At 41.5% G+C, this 19,023-nt stretch overlaps 3 protein-coding genes across 3 annotated transcripts; all 3 read right to left on the minus strand.

Moving 5' to 3' along the window:
* Nucleotides 1-3,504: 3,504 nt before the first annotated feature.
* Nucleotides 3,505-4,222, minus strand: LOC110306111 (keratin-associated protein 3-2). Its single transcript, XM_021178303.1, has one exon. The coding sequence runs from the start codon at nt 4,170-4,172 to the stop codon at nt 3,873-3,875; it is 300 nt and encodes a 99-aa protein (XP_021033962.1). The 5' UTR covers nt 4,173-4,222; the 3' UTR covers nt 3,505-3,872.
* A 4,021-nt stretch (nt 4,223-8,243) lies between these two features.
* Nucleotides 8,244-9,273, minus strand: LOC110306141 (keratin-associated protein 3-2). Its single transcript, XM_021178349.1, has one exon. It carries the CDS (start codon nt 9,223-9,225, stop codon nt 8,926-8,928), a length of 300 nt encoding a protein of 99 aa, XP_021034008.1. The 5' UTR covers nt 9,226-9,273; the 3' UTR covers nt 8,244-8,925.
* Nucleotides 9,274-17,251: 7,978 nt separating this feature from the next.
* Nucleotides 17,252-17,887, minus strand: LOC110306214 (keratin-associated protein 3-1). Its single transcript, XM_021178410.1, has one exon. It carries the CDS (start codon nt 17,810-17,812, stop codon nt 17,516-17,518), a length of 297 nt encoding a protein of 98 aa, XP_021034069.1. The 5' UTR covers nt 17,813-17,887; the 3' UTR covers nt 17,252-17,515.
* Between the last annotated feature and the right edge of the window lie 1,136 nt (nt 17,888-19,023).

Raw genomic sequence — 19,023 nt, forward strand, 5'->3', positions numbered from 1 at the left:
ACACACACACACACACACACACACACACACACACAGAGTTGTTCCTTTTTTTAACTTGCCTTTTTGGCACAATTGCTGGGTGCTACTATCTCCCGCCTGGAAAAGCCTGCCCTTATCAGTTTCTTATCTCTGTCTCTCCCACCTGCCCTAACCTTCAGTTGCTAAACTCCCCTGACCACCTGCCTGTAGGAGTGGCTTGTGACTTATGTGGCTGTTCTGTTTTGAGATCTCACATGGCTGCCCAGTTCTCATCTCTCCAAAGCATGGTGAACCTCATTCTTCTTCCTTGCATCTCCCTGCCTCCCCCTCCAGGGTCCTGGAAGTCCCGATTGTCCCTTCCACCCAGAAATTGGCCCATGGCTTTCTTCTCTGACAGATCAAGAACCAATTGGGGAACAGGACCTTAGCATCAGAGCCTCTCCCTACAAGTATGTCTTATCTGTGGTCTTTAGCATGTAGGAGGTCATTAGTAAATGTTTGCTAAAGATAAATCCACTTATCTTAATAGGGACTTCTCTTTTGATACATAATTCTTTACAAAAATTAATATTGAAGACAAGGAGAATTGGTGGAGGATGACGAATCCTCGCCTTGTGGTCCCATTTCCATGTAACTTGCTTAGATGTACATTTGGGCGTAACATTCTTATTCACTAGCCGTATTTTTTTTTCTAGGAATGGAATCCCTTTGGGTCTTACTTGTGTTTTCTACTGTATGGCCGACAAACAATAAACAAGAAAATATAGAATACTTTATAAAAGCTAGTAGTGCTAAATGGGGCATTTTGGCCCCCAGTGACTGCATAGTTATTAACATGTTCACTTTCTTTCTTCAATTATTAATTTATTAAGAAAATGTTATATATGGCTAGCCATCATATTGACCAAGACATCACATTGGGATGTTATTTTGTGCCCCTTTTTTCTTGGCTCCAAAGGTAGATATTATAGTGATTCCAATGACCATGGATTACTATTCAGGATTATTGAATTTTATGAAGTCACATAGTGTACTTAATTTTACTTCTGATTTCTTCCAGTTACTGTTATAGCTTTTAGCTTTCTGGTGTTACATCAGTATTTTGTCATTCTGGGGAATTTTTAAAAATCTCTTCTATGGATGAATGTTATAAATAAAACTTTTATCACATTTATGTGCAAATATTTTTGTATATGTACTTTTTCTCTTCTCTCAGGTCAATATTAAGGGCAAAAGTATCGAGCTGTGAGTAGATGTATATTTCTATATTTCTCTTTGTAAGAGAGATCAGAGACTGGAGAGAAAATTCAGCAGTGAAGGTCACTTCCTGACCTTTGTTCTTTTGCTATAGTTATGGGGAACTAATATAACTCATTTGCGGGGAAGACCAGACGTTTATGTTTTGAGATTACTTTTATTCACTTTTAGAAATATTTTTACTTTCATTATGTGTATTGTATCTATTTGTGTGTGTATGAGTGTAGGTGCCTGCAGATGCCAGTAGAGGGTGTCAGGGCCACTGAAACTAGAATAAGCCTTCTTGCAAGTGCTGGCAACTAAACTCAGGAGTCAGAATATAGATTAGAATTAACTATTTTAAGTTATGAGCTAGTCAGAGAAGAGCCTAGCTATATGGCCAAGGTATTTGTAAATATATTTGAGTCTGAGTCTTGTTTCTGGGAGCCTGGGGCTGGCAGGAAGAACCAGACCTAACCTGTATAAAGGATCCTACTTCTGTCTATTAGCCATTCTTCCTAAAGTTTCTGTGTCCCCCAACATTGCTGTCAACTGGGGACTGAACCTTCAACACCTAAGTTTGGGGGACACTTAATATTCATACCATATTGGGGTCTTATAACACCTGCTGTCATCAATAATGGATAAGCTGCCTGGTCAACCCAAGTCTTCTCCAGTTGGTCATGCCAGACGCTACAGTTTTAGACACTTTGCCCTTTGTAAATGTTGAGGTTTGGTTTACATTTCCCTAGTAATTAACTATATGGAACAATTTTTCATGTGTTTTCTTTAGCTGTTCATCTACTGATAGTTATCTAGGAAGGTTCTATTTCCTGGGTATGGCGACTAGCTCAGCAGTAAAGAGGGGTTTGGGCAGACAATTCAGGGATGCCTAGCTTCATATACACATATGTACTGAACTCTCCCATGCTGGGTGTCACTTTTCTGGTGTGGTGATAGAATACACTGACAAAAAGCAAATTTGGGAAGAAAGGATTTTTTTATTTTTCTTTGGCTCACAGTTCCAGAGACATATAATCCATAAATCCATAATGGGGAAGACATGGTAACCAGGGTATAAGTTCAGCCTGGCAGTCAGGAAGCAGAGCGATGAGAGAGAGAGAGAGAGAGAGAGAGAGAGAGAGAGAGAGAGAGAGAGACTGAGAGACTGAGAGACTGAGAGACAGAGACTGAGAGACAGAGATAGATAGAGAAACAGAGAGACAGACACAGAGACAGAAACATAGAGACAGAGAAACAGAGAGAGACAGAGACAGAGAGACAGAAACGGAGAGGAAGAGACAAAAACAGAGACAGAGACAGAAACAGAGAGACAGGGAGATAGCTAGAGACAGACAGAGACAGAGAGACAGAAACAGACAGTGAGACAAAGACAGCGAGAGACAGACAGAAACAGAGAGACAGACAAATAGGGACAGAAAGAGATAGACAGAGAGACACAGAGAGACAAAGAAAAGTAGTTACAGAGTGATAGAGACAGAGAGACACAGAGAGACAGACAGAGATAGGGACAGAAAGAGACAGACAGACAGACAGACAGACAGACAGACAGACAGAGAGAACAGAAATGGGGCAAGGCAGCCCAAAGTGATGTACTTTCTCTATCTCCTAAAGGTTCTATAGTCTTCTCACTCAGTGCCACCATGTGGGGGCCATGTTCAGAACCTATAGAAAGCATTTCTTATTCAAATCAACATACCGGGTGTCCTGGTTGGTATTTTTAAAAATCAATTTGACACAAGCTAGAGGCATCTGAGATGAAAGGATCTTAATTAAATAAATGCCTCCATAAGCCTGGCCCATAGACAAGTCTGTAAGGTACTGTTTTGAATAATGATTGATGTGGGAGAGACCAGCCATGGTGGGTGGGGCCACCCCTGGGAGGTTGGTCCTGAATTCTATAAGAAAACAGGCTGAACAAGCCATGAGGAGCAAGCCAATAAACAGCCTTCTTCGTGGGTTCTGCTTCAGTTTCTGCCTCCAGGTTCCTGCCCAGATCTCTTTGATCATGGACTATGATAGGACGTGGAAGCCAAATAAGTTCTTTTCTCCCCAAGTTGCTTACGGTCATGGTGTTTTACCACAGCAATAGAAACCCCAACTATGATACCAGACAATGAGGTTTCCCTAGAACAGCAAGAGCAACAAAACCAGTAAGTCTTGCTTTGCTGCCACTATATTTTCATGGCTCTCAGTTTTTCTTAAAACGACATCAGGAGTTAAGAAACACATTTAACAAAGTCATAGAAATAAACAAAAATTATAGACATTTGTGCTATGGCACAGACACAAAATTTATTAGGAAGATCATGAGAAAATTCCTTGATTTGCAGAAAGATACCCCCCAAGACTGAAAACAGAAACCCCAAACACCCAAAGAAAGGCACACATTAAGATGAAGGAGTCAACATCTTCAGACATCTTGAAGCATCAATAGTCCAAACTGCACACGGTAAATGTTGCATTACCAAAGACTCTGGTTTCTTTTTGTTGAGGTGGGAGAGGCCATTGTCATGACAATGTCAACTCAACTCCAACTTCTAAATCAGAATAAGCTAATTGCAGGTTCTGCCAGGTAGCCTAGAGCTCCCAGGTTGACTCTTTCGAAGACTGGTGCCAAGAAAGGGAGCCACAGGTCAGCAGCACTTTGGGACACAGGGATCCTCACAGCCTGGCTGCACATAGGTGGTGAGGTTGACAGTCAGCAGGTCTGGGGTTGGGTGGCAGGAGTTGAGCAGGAAGCAGGTGGGCACACAGGGCTGAGGGATGTGGCAGGGTGGGGGGCAGTTGTCACAGCAGGTGGGCTCCAGCTGCCAAATGGTGTGTGGGCAGGTGCTGGGCAGGCAGACTCCACAGCGGCAGGACTTGTCTGAGGAGCAGATGGTGGTGGCAGGGCCTGTGGGGACACTGCAGCAGCGGGCGACACAGCAAGCCATGGTGCTGGAGTCTGGTTGGCTTTGGTCTCTTCAAAGATGAAGTTTCTGAGGTTCAAATGTCTCCTCTTGCTCTGGGGTTCTTATATACCCTCCCCAGTGGGCGTTGACCCTACCAATGGGCTTCTTTTCCTGGTTCTCGTGTTCCCATTATCCTGTAATTGGCCTGCCATTTAGATGCCTGTAAAGAGTCCCTATTCTGCTAATTACCTTTTATTTGAATTCATTGCCAAATCTTCACTGATTACACTGGCTGTTTGTCACTAGGACACAAGCTTTATGATGTACCACAAAAGGCTTCTACAATTACAGTGTCACTACCAGGCTCTAGGGGACCACAGGGGCATGACAGTAATCTGCAGAGTGCTGCTCTCCTTGCTGCTGCTAACAACCTTTTAGTCTCTTTGCCCTTTCTCTATCAGCCTGATGAACTGTTTATGTTTTGAAGAGATGGACTGCATTTTAGTTACTGTCTCTGAGCACTGAGGCACTTGCAGCTTAACATTACACTAAAGTAGTTTGATGAGAAATATGGACGAACTTTGCAAATAGTTATTATTTCTATACAAAATATTACATAGTTATTAAAAATTGAAATATAAAAAGCATAACGATATCATCTGGAAATATCTATTGATATTACACAGCACATTGCTCAGGTCCTGGGCATTTGCCTGCTATCATGAGTTAGCCCGGATTCTGCACTGTTGCTTCATTTCTTTGGCTGTTCAATGTGGAACAGAACAGTTGACTTCTTAATCTTTATGTAGAATAAAAATGAAACACTAAATGAAATAATAAGTTGAGACTACAAATTTAGAATTCATGTAAAGCTGATTGATCACAATAGAAAGCAAACTTATGGGCCTCAACAAGATGGATTTTAATTTCTTGTCCTGTTGTCTGAAAGACCCAAGTCTCCTTCCAGAGTGCCATTTAGACTTCAGATACACTTCAGTGCTTAAGAGCAAGTACTCGGTGTGTTCCTGGGCAGGATCACGCTTGTAGCTTAGAGTATTTCTGCTTAGCTTAGACTCTTGCAGCCTTTAAGTCTCATACTCTTCTCCCCTCCCCCACTCTAAGGCTACCTGTCTGTCAGTCTATGATGATAGGTGTGTTTGTATATTTGGAAAACAGGCATATAGAATCAAGAGACCATGTTCGGCGGCAGAGGAGCTCTATTATTGGTCCGAGGAGTACTGGTTACCTCTCTTGCTATTGTAGGCAGTTCACTTTTGGGAGACTTGCCCTTTTGTGCAAAGGAGGGGCAGTAACATGCACACTCTCTTACTTGAAGGACCATTGTGAGCCTCACATGAGATGAAAAGAGCTTAAAATCCATGGTATGCAAAGATGAGCACCACGATAATTGAAATAAGGTGCAGATCACACAAGGCAAAGTAAAGATAAAAGAAACAGTCACAGAAGGAGGAGGAGAAGAGAAACACAAGTAAGAGAGACACCTCAGGAGAGACAGTGGGCCTGATCTCAGAGTTCATGCTAGCTAAGTAAGTCAACAAAATAAAAATAAGTGTTAACACCTGAGAGCAGAGAAAATGGTTGGCATATACACTAAGTTACTCTCAAGAATCTTCAGAGATTTATTACTGAATGAATAGCTGCTGCATTGTACATTGGCTTGCTTAGGGAAATAATATTTCATGTGTGTGAGTATGTGTGTGTATGTGCGCGTGCACGTGTGTGCGCGCACACATGTGTACCTGTATTTGGATTTATGTCTCCAAGTGCATGTGGAGGCCAGAGGGCAAATCACATTGTTTTTCCTTACACACCATTTATCCTTTCTTCTCTTTTCTCCGTTCTTTTCTCTTCTTTCCTTTCCTTTCCTTTCCTTTCCTTTCCTTTCCTTTCCTTTCCTTTCCTTTCCTTTCCTTTCCTTTCCTTTCCTTTCCTTTCATCTTTTCTTTTCTTTTCTTTTCTTTTCTTTTCTTTTCTTTTCTTTTCTTTTCTTTTCTTTTCTTTTCTTTTCTTTTCTTTCTTTTCTTTCCTTTCCTTTCCTTTCCTTTTCTCTTTTCTTTTCTTTTCTTTTCTTTTCTTTTCTTTTCTTTTCTTTTCTTTTCTTTTCTTTTCTTTCCTTTCCTTTCCTTTCCTTTCCTTTCCTTTCCTTTCCTTTCCTTTCCTTTCCTTTCCTTTCCTTTCCTTTTCTTCTCTCTCTTTCTTTATCTCTTTTTCTTTCTTTCTTTTTTTTTAAAAATTATTATTTTAATTTTTATGTGCATGGATATTTTGTCCATCTGTATGCATGTGCACCATGTGTATGTTTGGTGCTCACAGAGTCTAGAAGAGGGCATCAGACAGCTGGAACTTGAAGTACAGCTGGTCTTGTGAGTGAGCTGTCATGTGCATCCAAGAACAGCATGTTCACTTAAATTCTGAGCCATCTTTCCAAGCTTCTACCTTTTCGTTTTGAGACAGAGTCTCTGGAACTACTCGAGGAGGAGACCTGGTTGGTTAGTGAGCTTCAAGGATGCCCCTGTCTCCACCTCTTCAGCACTGTGATTACAAGTATGTGCCACAACACCAAGTTGAATTCTAGCAATCATATTCAAGTTCTTGCATTTACAAGGCAAATACTTTACCAACTAAGCTATCTCCTCAGCTCCATCTCATTCATTAAAAAAATTAATGACGTAGTTAATCATTTATTGAAGAGTAATGCCAGGCTCAGTGAGCAAAATAAACTTTATCTCTGTCCTTGTGCAATTTACAGTCTGTTGGAAAGGTTTATGACACATATATTATAAATTGCTGGTATTATAAATCATAATGGGGAAGGAAAGATTATGTTCTAAGAGCAAATAACAAAGGACAGGATGTTACTCTGACATTTTCTGCAGACAGAAAAAAAATGCTGTGCAGGCCATCAGATTTTCATGGCCGAAAAATGCCAATCTCTTATTCAGAGTGTATTGTTACTTTGTATCTACAATAAAAGACTTATTATTGAATATGTAGGACTTCATGCCTCTCTAGTCATAAATGAGATTTAAAGACTAAACATAGGATCCAGTGGCAACGAGCTACCATTTCTGTCAAATTTTATTTATAAAAACAAAGGATTTTTTTTCTCACACATTCTTTTGGCTTTGTCTCGGAGCTTTTTCAGATTTGACTTTTGACTTTCATTTCCGTTTTCTTTCTTTTTTTATTAAATTTTATTTAGTTAGCTTATGAGTACTGGTGTTTTGCCTGTGAGTTACAGATGGCATCACATGTGAGTCACAGATGGCATCACATGTGAGTCACAGATGGTTGCAAGCTGCCATGTGGTTGCTGGGAATCAAACTTGGGTAACCTGGAAGAGCACTAAGCCATTTCTGCAGCTGACGTCTCTCTTTCTATACGAGTTGTTTGTCTGTATGTGTATGTGTCTTATATAGTATAACTTTACACATCCAATACACATATTCTTTGTAGGCCCAGAAAAGGGTTTTCTCTATCACATAAATTTATGTATGTTCATAAAATCAGCTAATGGATTTAACTAGTCAATATCTATCCTTCCTTCCTTCCTTCTTTCCTCTCTCTCTCTCTCCCTCCTTCTCTTTTTCTTTCTTCTTCAGACAGACTCTCACCTGGCCTTGACCTCTCTATCCTCCTGCCTCATCCTCTTGATCTTTGGAGGTACAGGCACACTGTGCCCTGCTTTGATGAAAGTTTTACCTTTAGCTCTCAATCTGTCATCCCAGAGCATCTGATATCTTATTGACTACTGGACTATCACCTCTGTGATAACAGGGGGCAAACAAAGCATGTGTTTGTGTCCTGATGCTAGAGTTGACCATTCTGAGTTCTGTAAGCAAAAATAAGATTGAAGTGACCCAGCTCTTACAGCTGAATATTTGTCAATTTTGATTAGAGCCAATTTACCCCCTTTCAGTCAAAATTGGACATCATGATTTTGTTGAGGAATCTTACATTTTTTTCATTTAAAATTTTTTTTCAGGTATGTTTTGAATCTGTGTCAAAGCTGCTGACTAAGTTTCTTCTTTCTTTGTATTTGAGGCTTTATGATGTGGGGAAGAATTGGTCTTTTGAGTCATACATGCCAGGGGTTAAATTCTGCTTGCCTTAGTAATTAACTCTATAATTTTGAGAACATTTAATAACAAATCGACAACGTATCCCATATCATTATATAGTGTTGTTTTGAGGATTTGATGAGTTTGAGAGAAAGGAGAGAAGATGGACAGTAAAGACTGATAATAAATCAGGAAGGCGCGCCAGCAAGCTCGCTCTGGTGCTGCTTTCATTTTGAACCTTTAATTAATAATAATAATAATAATAATAATAATAATAATAATAATAATAAAGATAATCTATTAAACACAAGAAATGTGTCCCAAATACTAACATAAATAAAGAACACTTATGGCCAGGGAAATACAATTTATTAGAAAACCCATTAGGAGATTATTTTGCCTCTGAAAATGCTCAATACAGAAAATGAGATCCCAGAAGCAACATGGCCCAAACCCCCATAGTTTGAAATCTTAAAGATTTCAATAGCACTTTCATAATGGAAGATGTTCACCTGTTGAAATCAGTCAAATGGCTATTCATCCGGATCACATAAGCAAAACCTTGATTTCTTGCCCTTAAAAACAAAAGTAGGGTTTCCATGGCTTAGGTCATCTGCCTATTTTAACATTGTGATAACTATTGAGATAAGCAGGTGGTGGTTGGGCAGTTCCTGGGGTTTTCAGTATGAGGCGTCAAGCAAGGGAGCCACAGGTCAGCAGCACTTTGGAACACAGGGATCCTCACAGCCTGGCTGCACATAGGTGGTGAGGTTGACGGTCAGCAGGTCTGGGGTTGGGTGGCAGGAGTTGAGCAGGAAGCAGGTGGGCACACAGGGCTGAGGGATGTGGCAGGGTGGGGGGCAGTTGTCACAGCAGGTGGGCTCCAGCTGCCAAATGGTGTGTGGGCAGGTGCTGGGCAGGCAGACTCCACAGCGGCAGGACTTGTCTGAGGAGCAGATGGTGGTGGCAGGGCCTGTGGGGACACTGCAGCAGCGGGCGACACAGCAAGCCATGGTGCTGGAGTCTGGTTGGCTTTGGTCTCTTCAAAGATGAAGTTTCTGAGGTTCAAATGTGTCCTGTCAGTCTGGACTGTTTTATACCTTCCTCAGTGGGTGTGAGTCCAATCAGAAGGCTTCCCTCCTGTCCTGTTTTGTTTGTGACACCCCTTTCCACTGAGATTATCTAATCAGTTTGGCATTTTCTTGTCTATTAAAACTACCTGCCCTTATTAATTCAGTTGGAGTTTTGACTCATGGACCTGCCATTTTGTCATAAGACCATCACAGTTTACCTTTACAGAATTCTGGGCATGCCTAAACTTGTATGAGTTACGTGTCATTTGCTCAAGTGACAACTCATGGGCACTTTTAGGGTTTAAAATTTCTCAGTTCCTCTTAGTTTTCAATAGTATGCATTGTGTGATGTCACATGTATTGACAAGTTCTAGAGAAATTAGCTCAAATGATCAATTGGATACCTTTCCACTCAATGAAACCATCAAGAACATGGCCACTTATCTATAACTATCTCACTGACAATGTACACTTCCACAATTTCCTTTATTTATTGATAATGGAATTCAGGCTCTCCTGAGCAAGCAATGGGGTAGAATGTTGTGGTGCTAGTTTTTTTTTAATTGTTTAATAAATCTATCGTATGTGCTTTTGTTTTGTTGTTTGTCTGGAGACCTTTCAAAGGTGGTGTTATATTTTATCTTCCCACAGCTTCACTATTCTTAAAGATGAGTCAAAGTATAAAAATCATTGGAAAGAGTAAAAAAAAAAAAAATCCACGGCTTTCCTTGATCCTACGTCATGAAAAGAAAACTAACCTGGTCGTCATTCATCATGTCATTCATCATTCATTTTCATGTGAGTGACACAGACACTTACTCTTCACAGAGTCAGCGGCGGGTTTTAGATGGCAGTGCAAGGTAGAATGAGGGACTTCATTCAAAAAATCATGTTAGTGACTTTCATCTGCATATGTGTTTGTACTCCCCCCTTGGAGCTTTGGCTGATAGTATATTCCATTGAGAGGCCTTCTACAAGATCCCTCACTTCAGCTGGCCTTGGTTTGTGTTTCCTGTAGGCTGAAGGAGAGCCACAACAATGCCTACTGTGCAACGGTTCTGACATCTTCACATATCTCTTCAGCATAAACCCCTCAGCCAGTGGAATTGAAAGCTCAGATTTTTCTTTCTTTTTAAACATTTGGATGGCATCATTTTTGGTTGAGTGCAGAGTATAGATTCCTTGGCCTTGGTGGGATATTGTTTCATCCAACAGGACATGTTTAAAAGAAGAAGGATAACCGAGAGAGCATTAGAACTCGATGCCACTGTGAAGTGCCATGCTTGACCTGTAGGAAGAGCAGCCGGCTTGCCTAATGTTTGGATACCGAGCTTTTTCTGTGAAGAAAGATGTGTGGTGTGTCATCCCACTCGGATTCTTGCTTTATCTGTGAATGTTCTGTCTTCATTCTCTGCTTTTCAAACCTACTCATTTTCTAGGTTCTGGCTCACATCCCTTCTTTATAAATCAATTCACCAAGGTGTTTCCATAGTTTTCCATACTGTCCCTCAAGTTGACCTGCCTCATTCTGCCACATATTGCCATTTCCCTTATATCTCTTTCTCATGCCTTTTTTTTTTTTTTAAGTTTTTTGAGACACGGTTTCTCTGTGGCCCTTCCATGCTGGGAAATGTGTCCTTAGTCTTGTTTATCTCTTTCAAACCCTTGAGAAGATACTTGGGCATCAGAGGCATCTGAGACATGCTTGGAATGTGAGTGTGTGCATGTCTAATGATCAGCTTGACTGTGCCTTCAAGGACACATTTGAGTTTGTTTAAATATTCAGGGAAAACAAAAGTTAAAGGTAGGTGCTGATCTTGGAATTTAAAAACAATTCTAAGCTCAGTCTGAATGTGTTTTATGAGTCAGGCAGTCTTCTGCATGTATCTGCGTATCCTAGTATGACTTCCTTTCAGCTCTGGAGATTTATGTTGGTGTCATCAGAAAGCATAACTCTGCTGTACACATTTATAGCTTCATGATGCTTGTGTCAAGAGTCCTTGTGTAATTATAGCATCAGACACGGAGACAACACCAGATTTGGGGAGTAGAGGTGTTTATTTACTTTTAAAACATGGGGATCTAGGAGAACAATTTTTTCATTTACCTGAAATCATTGCTCAAAACACAGAAAGAATACTTCTGTAAAAATGAAGTCTCGGGGTCAAAACATAGTCCAAAGTGCCTCCCTAAAGCCATTTGTTATGCAGCCATCAGTGGCAAACTTTGTAGATCCTTAAGGCAAGGTAGGGAAGCTTTTTAAGGGCTTTCATTTAGCAGCAAGAGGGGTCACACTCACAAGGTTCAACACAGGTGGAAACAGAGATCCCTTTCAGGTTTGGGGCAGGGTAGCCTTTGTTGATCAGCCAACACGATGACACATAGGAATCAGGCACACAGCAGGATGGGAGGCAAGTGTCACAGCAGCTGGGGTGAAGGAGGCTGATCTTGTGGGGACAGGTACTAGGCAGGCAGACTCCACATGGACAGTATATGTCAGAGGAGCGGAGGGTGGTGGCTGGGCCAATGGGGACGATACGGCATCCTTGCAGATAGGAATTGCAGCCAGTCATGGTGACAGTGAACCAGGTTTTGTTGCTGAGGAAGGGCGTTCTTCCACAAAGTTGCCCTTGGAGGGCTTTTTATACCTACCTATTTCAGGGACCATGGCCTCAGTCTTCAGTCTGCTTCCTTGTTGGTGTTTGCACAACTCCACACAAATAACGCAATGCCTTCTTTATCAGCCACGGGACACACACTCCTCAAGTTTTATTTGTCTGTGTTGCTTTACCCAAACTTGCTTCCTGCTGCAGTTTTTTTACTTCTTTCTTCTTCTTTTCTTTCTACCAGACACATGGTGGTGTCTTTGATGGATCAGAGGGAATAAATGAATATTGAAGACACACAACATGATTGTGCTTGGAGACAGCAGAGCTTGTTAGATGATTCTCCATCTATTACCCCAACATCATCTGGACATGGAAGCAAATATGAAAATGAATTAGTCTCTAGTTTTATAAGGTGCTGGTTATTTTAACTACAGATTGAAATGAATTAAAATACAGGTTTTTTTTTTTTTTTGGATAATGTGCCCTTGCATTTCTTTGCAAACCAGCACGAAAATTTTTTGCTTTTCACAAAAGCGAACCTACTGACCCATCTCTTCCATTGTTCAAAGCTAGGTTTAGTGCTGCCAACCATCATTCAGTCAGATCCACACCTTTTTGCAAGTGCCTTGCACTGTAATTCTGCTAGAGCTTTAATACTTCATGGTTTTAGTTAGTCTGTGACCACAGTAAAGGCCATTGGTTAGCAACTCCATTCACTGGAAGTCACGCACTCACTGAATCTCTAGTATGTTCTGTAAAAGCATTTAAAAAAAATGATAATCTTTTCTCTATTCTGGCTAGCTCCCAAATGAATGAGACAGACTATAAGATTTATTTGATAAGCTTTACAACACAGTAGCTGAGCAGTCATTAATCTATTCTATTCCTCTAAGATAATCTGGCTACCTTCCAGGCAAAATCCTTGAGATACTTGCATTTTAGTATGGGTCTGGCTCTCTCTGCCTCAGGTATGTTCCCATGGAGTCTCTCTGACCCTCTCCTTGTAGCAAATTCTCCCTCTCTTTCTCTCTCCACATCCCCTGACTGGGATTGGAAGTCAGCCCTATTCTCTCTTCTGCTCAGCCATTGGCTGGTCAGATTTTATTGACATGTTAGAGAATAAATGGAGAGCAATCTTTACACAACATTCAGGCAGGAGATCCTTAGGGTAAGCATTACAATGCTATGTCTGGACTGCAACCAGATATGGGAGCAGAGAAATCAGCATTTGAGTAATACAAGGATAATCTCTACATAGTACACAATAACATTATGTCTACAATGTCCTAAAGGGTGAGGAGGAGTCAGAAAAATAGAAGATACAGATGGTCTCTGTCCTTATACGGAACATGATCTGATGGATGCCACTAGTAATATTTTACCATATGATTCTAAAGACACTTAATTAAGAACTTGGTAAAACTATGGGGTTTCAGAGCAAGTGAAGAGAAAGTTTTAGAGCTCATTACATTATAACTTATGAGTTGTCAGGCCTACATAAAGTTATTTAATTTACTTGTACTTCAGTTTTTCAACTGCATGTCTGGAAAATATAGTAACTACCCACTATAGTCTTATTACTATGATAAAAAGTCTCTAGCATTGTGTGTGGCAAGAAATAAAGATGATTCAAGGCATGGCAGATGCTCCTGAAGCTGCTATGAGAAGTCCCATAGGTGAAAACTCTATGGTGGAGGGCTGGCGTGACCGAAGAAGCTTTGGTGGAGGAGCTGGGCTAAGGCCTTTTATCAGAAGTATTTAGAAAGACATGCATTTCCTGAAAGAAAAGGCAATGGCTTCCCCATCAAAACTGCCCTGCCCTACCCCCAGCCATCACTAAATTGGTCAGTCCTACTCTTGTGCCTCTGTTGAATGCCATATCTACCCATAGTGCTTTGCCGTCTAGTTTGGTTCACAATCATTCCCCGCTAGGTTACAATCCCTTTCAAAACAAGGACATCTTATTCATTTTGTTATCTCCAGTCCTAGCTGAGTGGTGAGGTGATGGGTTGGGTTGTAGAGGCTGGAACATGTGAGTAAATAGTAAAGGCAGGGAGGTATCAAGCAGTGGTGAGTAGCAGCTGTTGTGTGGCGATTGTCTTTGTTTTGAAAGGTGAGAAAAATTGTGAAACAAACTATACAGCAAAGCACTATGGGTAGATATGGCATTCAACGGAGGCACAAGAGTAGGAGTGAGCAATTTAGTGAGGGTTGAGGGCTGAAGGTATCACCTTAAGTGGCAGCTATTGTGTGGCGATTGTGTATCACCTTGACTCAGGAAGCAAGCAAAGGTTCAGCCTCATACGAGGTACTTTAAAAGGGAGAGTTTTAATTTAGAATGTTTGCTAAGTGTCTATCAAAGCATCGAAACACTCAAAGAGGGGAGAAGTTGGGGTTATACAAGAAACAGCCACCAGCTCTGAGTCTGGAGTAGGGGTGACATTATTGTTATTTGGACAGAGATTAGAGGGTTGAGCCTCAGAACAGAGCTTTGCCTTCTGGGTGCTGAATTCTTATAACCATGGACGTTCTGATCCTGGGGTCCTTGACAAAACCACTAAACCTTAGGCAGTGACGGTGAGGAGAGAGCCTTACCAATCACAAGCTTGTAAGTTGAAAGACAGGAAATTTTGTCCTAGAAAGGCTATTGTCCTAGAGTGGTGGTTCTATGGAACACATGGCTGTGACCCTTATGTTGTGGTGACCTCCAAACATAAAATCATTTCACTGCTACTTCATAACTGTAATTTTGCTACTGTTATGAATCGTAATTTAAATATCCGTGTTTACCTACCGATGGCCTTGGGCCACTCCTGAAAAAAGTCAATTAACTCCAAAGGGGTCGAGACCCACAGGTTGAGAACCACTGTTCTGGGGTTTTCAGGAGGAAGGCTTTTATGAGGAGTTGTGGGGATGTATATCCAATTGACAAGCATCAGAGTATTTATAATTTTTGAGTTATCTGCTTTATTAACACTTATACTGACTGCTGTCATCTATAGGTCACTAGATGTGGAGTTACTAGAAATCCACATGACTAGGGCTGTGGAGATGGTTCAGTCAGTAGAGTCCACATCAGATCTGTGAGAATGATTGCACTGGCTATGGAGGGTCCTGCCTGTCTCTCTGAAGAGCTGAGTCATCACAGGGTCTTGTTTGTCTCCCCAGAGAACTGAGTCATGGTTCAGTAAAAATAGAAATCTTGAGTCAACCCAGTATTTTGAGTAATTCAGTGGAAATAATATTTGAAAGAGCAAGCAGGGTCACACGGTAAAGGTACAGTTTTTATGGGGAGGAGCACTGAATATGTAAATCAAGGTTAGTTGGGGCACTGTGGTGGAATGGTGTCTAGGTTAGTGTTGAATCAGTGAGAATGGAAGGAAAACTTGGGTGCTGGGGACAATCTGAAGAAGAAATACAATTCCTTGGCTCTTTATTCTGTTGGCAACAACACATAATTACTTAATTTAAGGGCAGTTTGTTTTGCTTTGCTGTGGGTCCTTGAAACTCAAGAAAATTGCTATCGCATTTGCCAAATAGTCCACATTTTAACTCAAGCTGAATGGCTAGACAGCGAAACGGTACTGATAATGCCAGCCAGTCCTTAAGTCCAACTGAAAGACAAACGTTTTGCTCTTATTTTAGAAACATTTTTTTTCTTATATTTTCTACATACTCTTGTTTTGTCTTACCCTATACTCACCCATGAAGAACTTTGAAAAGCTTTGACATTATATAGCCAAGTTTATAATCTCAAGGGATTGTAGAGTTGTGTACCGAGTGGTATGTATATATGCTCTGCCAAATAAGGGGCCATGTACAAGAACATTTTCTTCCTATCTGGAAAGGAGGCAGGTAGATTTAGCATGGTAGAAAAGGAAGAAATTTGGGGTTCTGGTAGTTTTGGGATTTAAATATGTCTTTGTCATTAGTGAGTTTTGCAACCTTTGGAAGTTGCTTAGTCTTTCTCAGCTTCTGTTTTTCCCATCTATAAACTGGAGGAGGGCAATGATTGCTATCCCTTAGAGATTTTTTTTTAAAATGAGTTATTTATTTTTTATGTATATGAGTACACTGTAGCTGTATAGATGGTTGTGAGCCTTCATGTGGTTGTTAGGAATTGAATTTAGGACCTCTGCTTGCTCTAGTCAACCCCACTCACTGTTTGGCCCTGCTTGCTCAGTCCCTGCTTGCTCTGGCCCAAAGATTTATTTATTATTATAAATAAGTACACTATAGCTGTCTTCTGACACACCGTAAGAGGGCATCAGATCTCATTACAGATGGTTGTGAGCTACCATGTGGTTGCTGGGAATTGAACTCAGGACCTTCAGAAGAGCAGTCGGTGCTCTTAACCGCTGAGCCATCTCACCAGCCACCTTAGAGATTTTTTTAAAGACAAATAAGATCTGGCAAAGATCTACCTGCTAGAGCATCCAGGACAATCACCAAACCTTAGTTACCACAGCTGAAAGCAGTAAAGGCAGCCAGGCGGGGTGGGGATGACAAGGGTTATAGACAGTGGGCTGTTTTTTCCCTTGTTTGGATAAACACCCAACAAAAGCAACTTAAGAAAGTGTGTGGGGGTTACTTTGGCTCACAGTTTTGAGAATACAGTCCGTCATGGTGGGGACAGTGTGGTGTCAGATATGTGGGGTAGCTGTCAGGAAACACACACACACTGAGAGAGAGAGAGAGAGAGAGAGAGAGAGAGAGAGAGAGAGAGAGACTGATGTTCCAGCTGACTTTTGTCTTCACTGAGTCCAGGACCTGAGCCCATGGAATAATAATAACGCTGCCTATGTTTAGGCTAGAACTTTCCTATTCTGTTAACCCAATCTAGAAGTTTACTTATGACATGCTCAGAAAGTTGTCTCCTGGGTGAAGTTAGCAATCCTTCAAGGATGGGAATTCTTGCTTGTCTCTTTTTGCAATAAATACCAGAGCAATGAGTGTTTGGCTGATGTAAATTACAGCCAAGGGAGCTCAAATCATAAGACACCATGGGAAAGAAAAGAAAAGAAAAAAACCTAAAAATGAAAGCAATTTCATGTCAGGTGTCTTGATCTCCAGTATTATTGACTTAAATGCCTTTGGTCTCTGATTCCTCCATGTTTTATGCTATGTAATTTCTACTGATTTAGACCTTTAAGCTTTTCCAGGCAAGCTAGTTCTAAATGCTAAAGCTTTTACACATCTACTATTTTCCCACTCCAAAGAGGGAACTGTTCACACATAAGACTTCTCACTGTGCTGGGATGGATATTGGGTTGTATAAGAACCTGCTGTCAACCAGAGCTAGGCATTCCGCTTTCCCTAAGAGGAAACACAGACATAAACAGCTACGAGGCCATGGATGCTAAGCCAGAATGAAGTTTATTAATAAGTAGTCCAAATGGTTATCTCTCAAAAAAAGCAGGGATAGAGCTTAAAAGAGAGACATCATTCATCTATTCCTAAAGGAATAAAGCATTAAGAATTTAAACATGTCCATGGGCCCCTCTTCCTGGGCATTGGGGTTGATTGAGCTTTGATGCAAGCAGAAGCAGTTATTGAAGGGCAGGTGATAGAGAGGATGCTGAGCAGCCAGGCCCCTGAACCTGGGAAGATGAGTTGACTGCTTAACAGCAGGGCTCACAGGGACTCTCACAGCCGGGCTGCACGTAGGTGGTCAGGTTGATGCCACTCAGGCCGGGAGTTGGGTGGCAAGAGTTGAGCAGCCAGCAGGTTGGCACGTACACTTCAGGCTGGCAGCAGGGTGGGGGGCAGGGGTCACAGCAAGTGGGCTGCAGGAGGCTGATCTCATGTGGGCAGGTGCTGGGCAGGCAGACTCCACAGCGGCAGGACTTGTCTGAGGAACAGATGGTGGTGGCAGGGCCGGTGGGGACACTGCAGCAGCGAGCAACACAGCAAGCCATGGCTTTGGGAGTTGGGTTGTGGTAAGGTTGAGAGGAGAAGTCAGTTGATGTCTGAATGCTCTGTTGTCTGCCCTGGCTTTTATATACCCGCCTCCCTGGGCGTCAACTTATGGCCAAGATATTTTCCCCATGTTTCAGTTTATGGCTGCTTCCATAAAATCCTTCTAATTACTTAAGTGTTTATTACCTAAGACACATTCTTTACCTCATAAAAGGGATTCAGGTTGTTTTGTCGTCAAGTAAGGACTCTTCACATTGGTCAGTTGTCATTGCACAGAGAGCTTCATCATTTTGGTCTTCAAAGGCTTTGAGCCATTATCTTCTAATCATTCCACATCACTAATAGTGGCTTGGAATGGCAGGTATGGGCAGCTCTTCCCTGTGCTCCATGACTACTTTACAGACGAAGACTCCGGAGGCATTTTGCATTTCTCTTCTTCCAGCAACCATGGTTTTTCTATGAGATAGTATAGACTCTCTAATTTAAAAAAGTGAGAAAAAAATTAGATTTATGTCTGGTGGTGCCAAGGCATTGACTTGAAAAGGAGTAGATAGAGTTAGAGAGAGCAGGTTGGGCAATGGGCAAAGAAGTACTTTTCTATAGAATTCTAGAAAAATCTCTCATTTTCTGTCCTTTGTACATGCTTTGAATGATGACTCCGGAGGGGCATGTGGATGGCCATCAAGAGCTCTATGGGTGACAAGGGCCAGTGCCTTTAGAACTTCATCTGATTGCACCATGCACTTAGATTATTTATCACTCAAAGATGAGTTGTGTTAGGACTTAAGAATGAAAGGGTACAGTGTTTCTAGACTGAGGTCCTCGAACCGCTGCTCTAGGAGACACAAAATGAGGCTCTTGAGGTAACATGGGGAATACTGACTTCCCGACTGGAGGGTTTCTCAGAGCCTCCAACATGCTAAGAGGCTTTGGATGCTTTCAGTAAGGTGATATAACGTATATCTCCCTCAAACCTCCTTGACCATACCACTATGTTTAGTTTGTTTATCTTCATAGATTTGCTTGCTAGGTCAGTCTTCTCTGGAGCACACTGGTATTTGAAGTCAACTGTGTGTTTCCACATTCCATGTTCTTTACTACTTTACATGTCCTCCTGCTGTGGGGGTGGTGCTCCTGCCAGAAAGAGGAAGGCTTTCAATATGCAAATGTAGATAGGAAATGTTAGTCCAGGTTGTCAAAGAGTCCTGGG

Source organism: Mus caroli, chromosome 11 (assembly GCF_900094665.2).
Source record: "Mus caroli chromosome 11, CAROLI_EIJ_v1.1, whole genome shotgun sequence".
NCBI classification, from domain to species: domain Eukaryota; kingdom Metazoa; phylum Chordata; class Mammalia; order Rodentia; family Muridae; genus Mus; species Mus caroli.

Coding starts and splice junctions, on each gene's coding strand:
- LOC110306111 (XM_021178303.1), bottom strand. CDS start 4,172: ATGGCTTGCTGTGTCGCCCGCTGCTGCAGTGTCCCCACAGGCCCTGCC.
- LOC110306141 (XM_021178349.1), bottom strand. CDS start 9,225: ATGGCTTGCTGTGTCGCCCGCTGCTGCAGTGTCCCCACAGGCCCTGCC.
- LOC110306214 (XM_021178410.1), bottom strand. CDS start 17,812: ATGGCTTGCTGTGTTGCTCGCTGCTGCAGTGTCCCCACCGGCCCTGCC.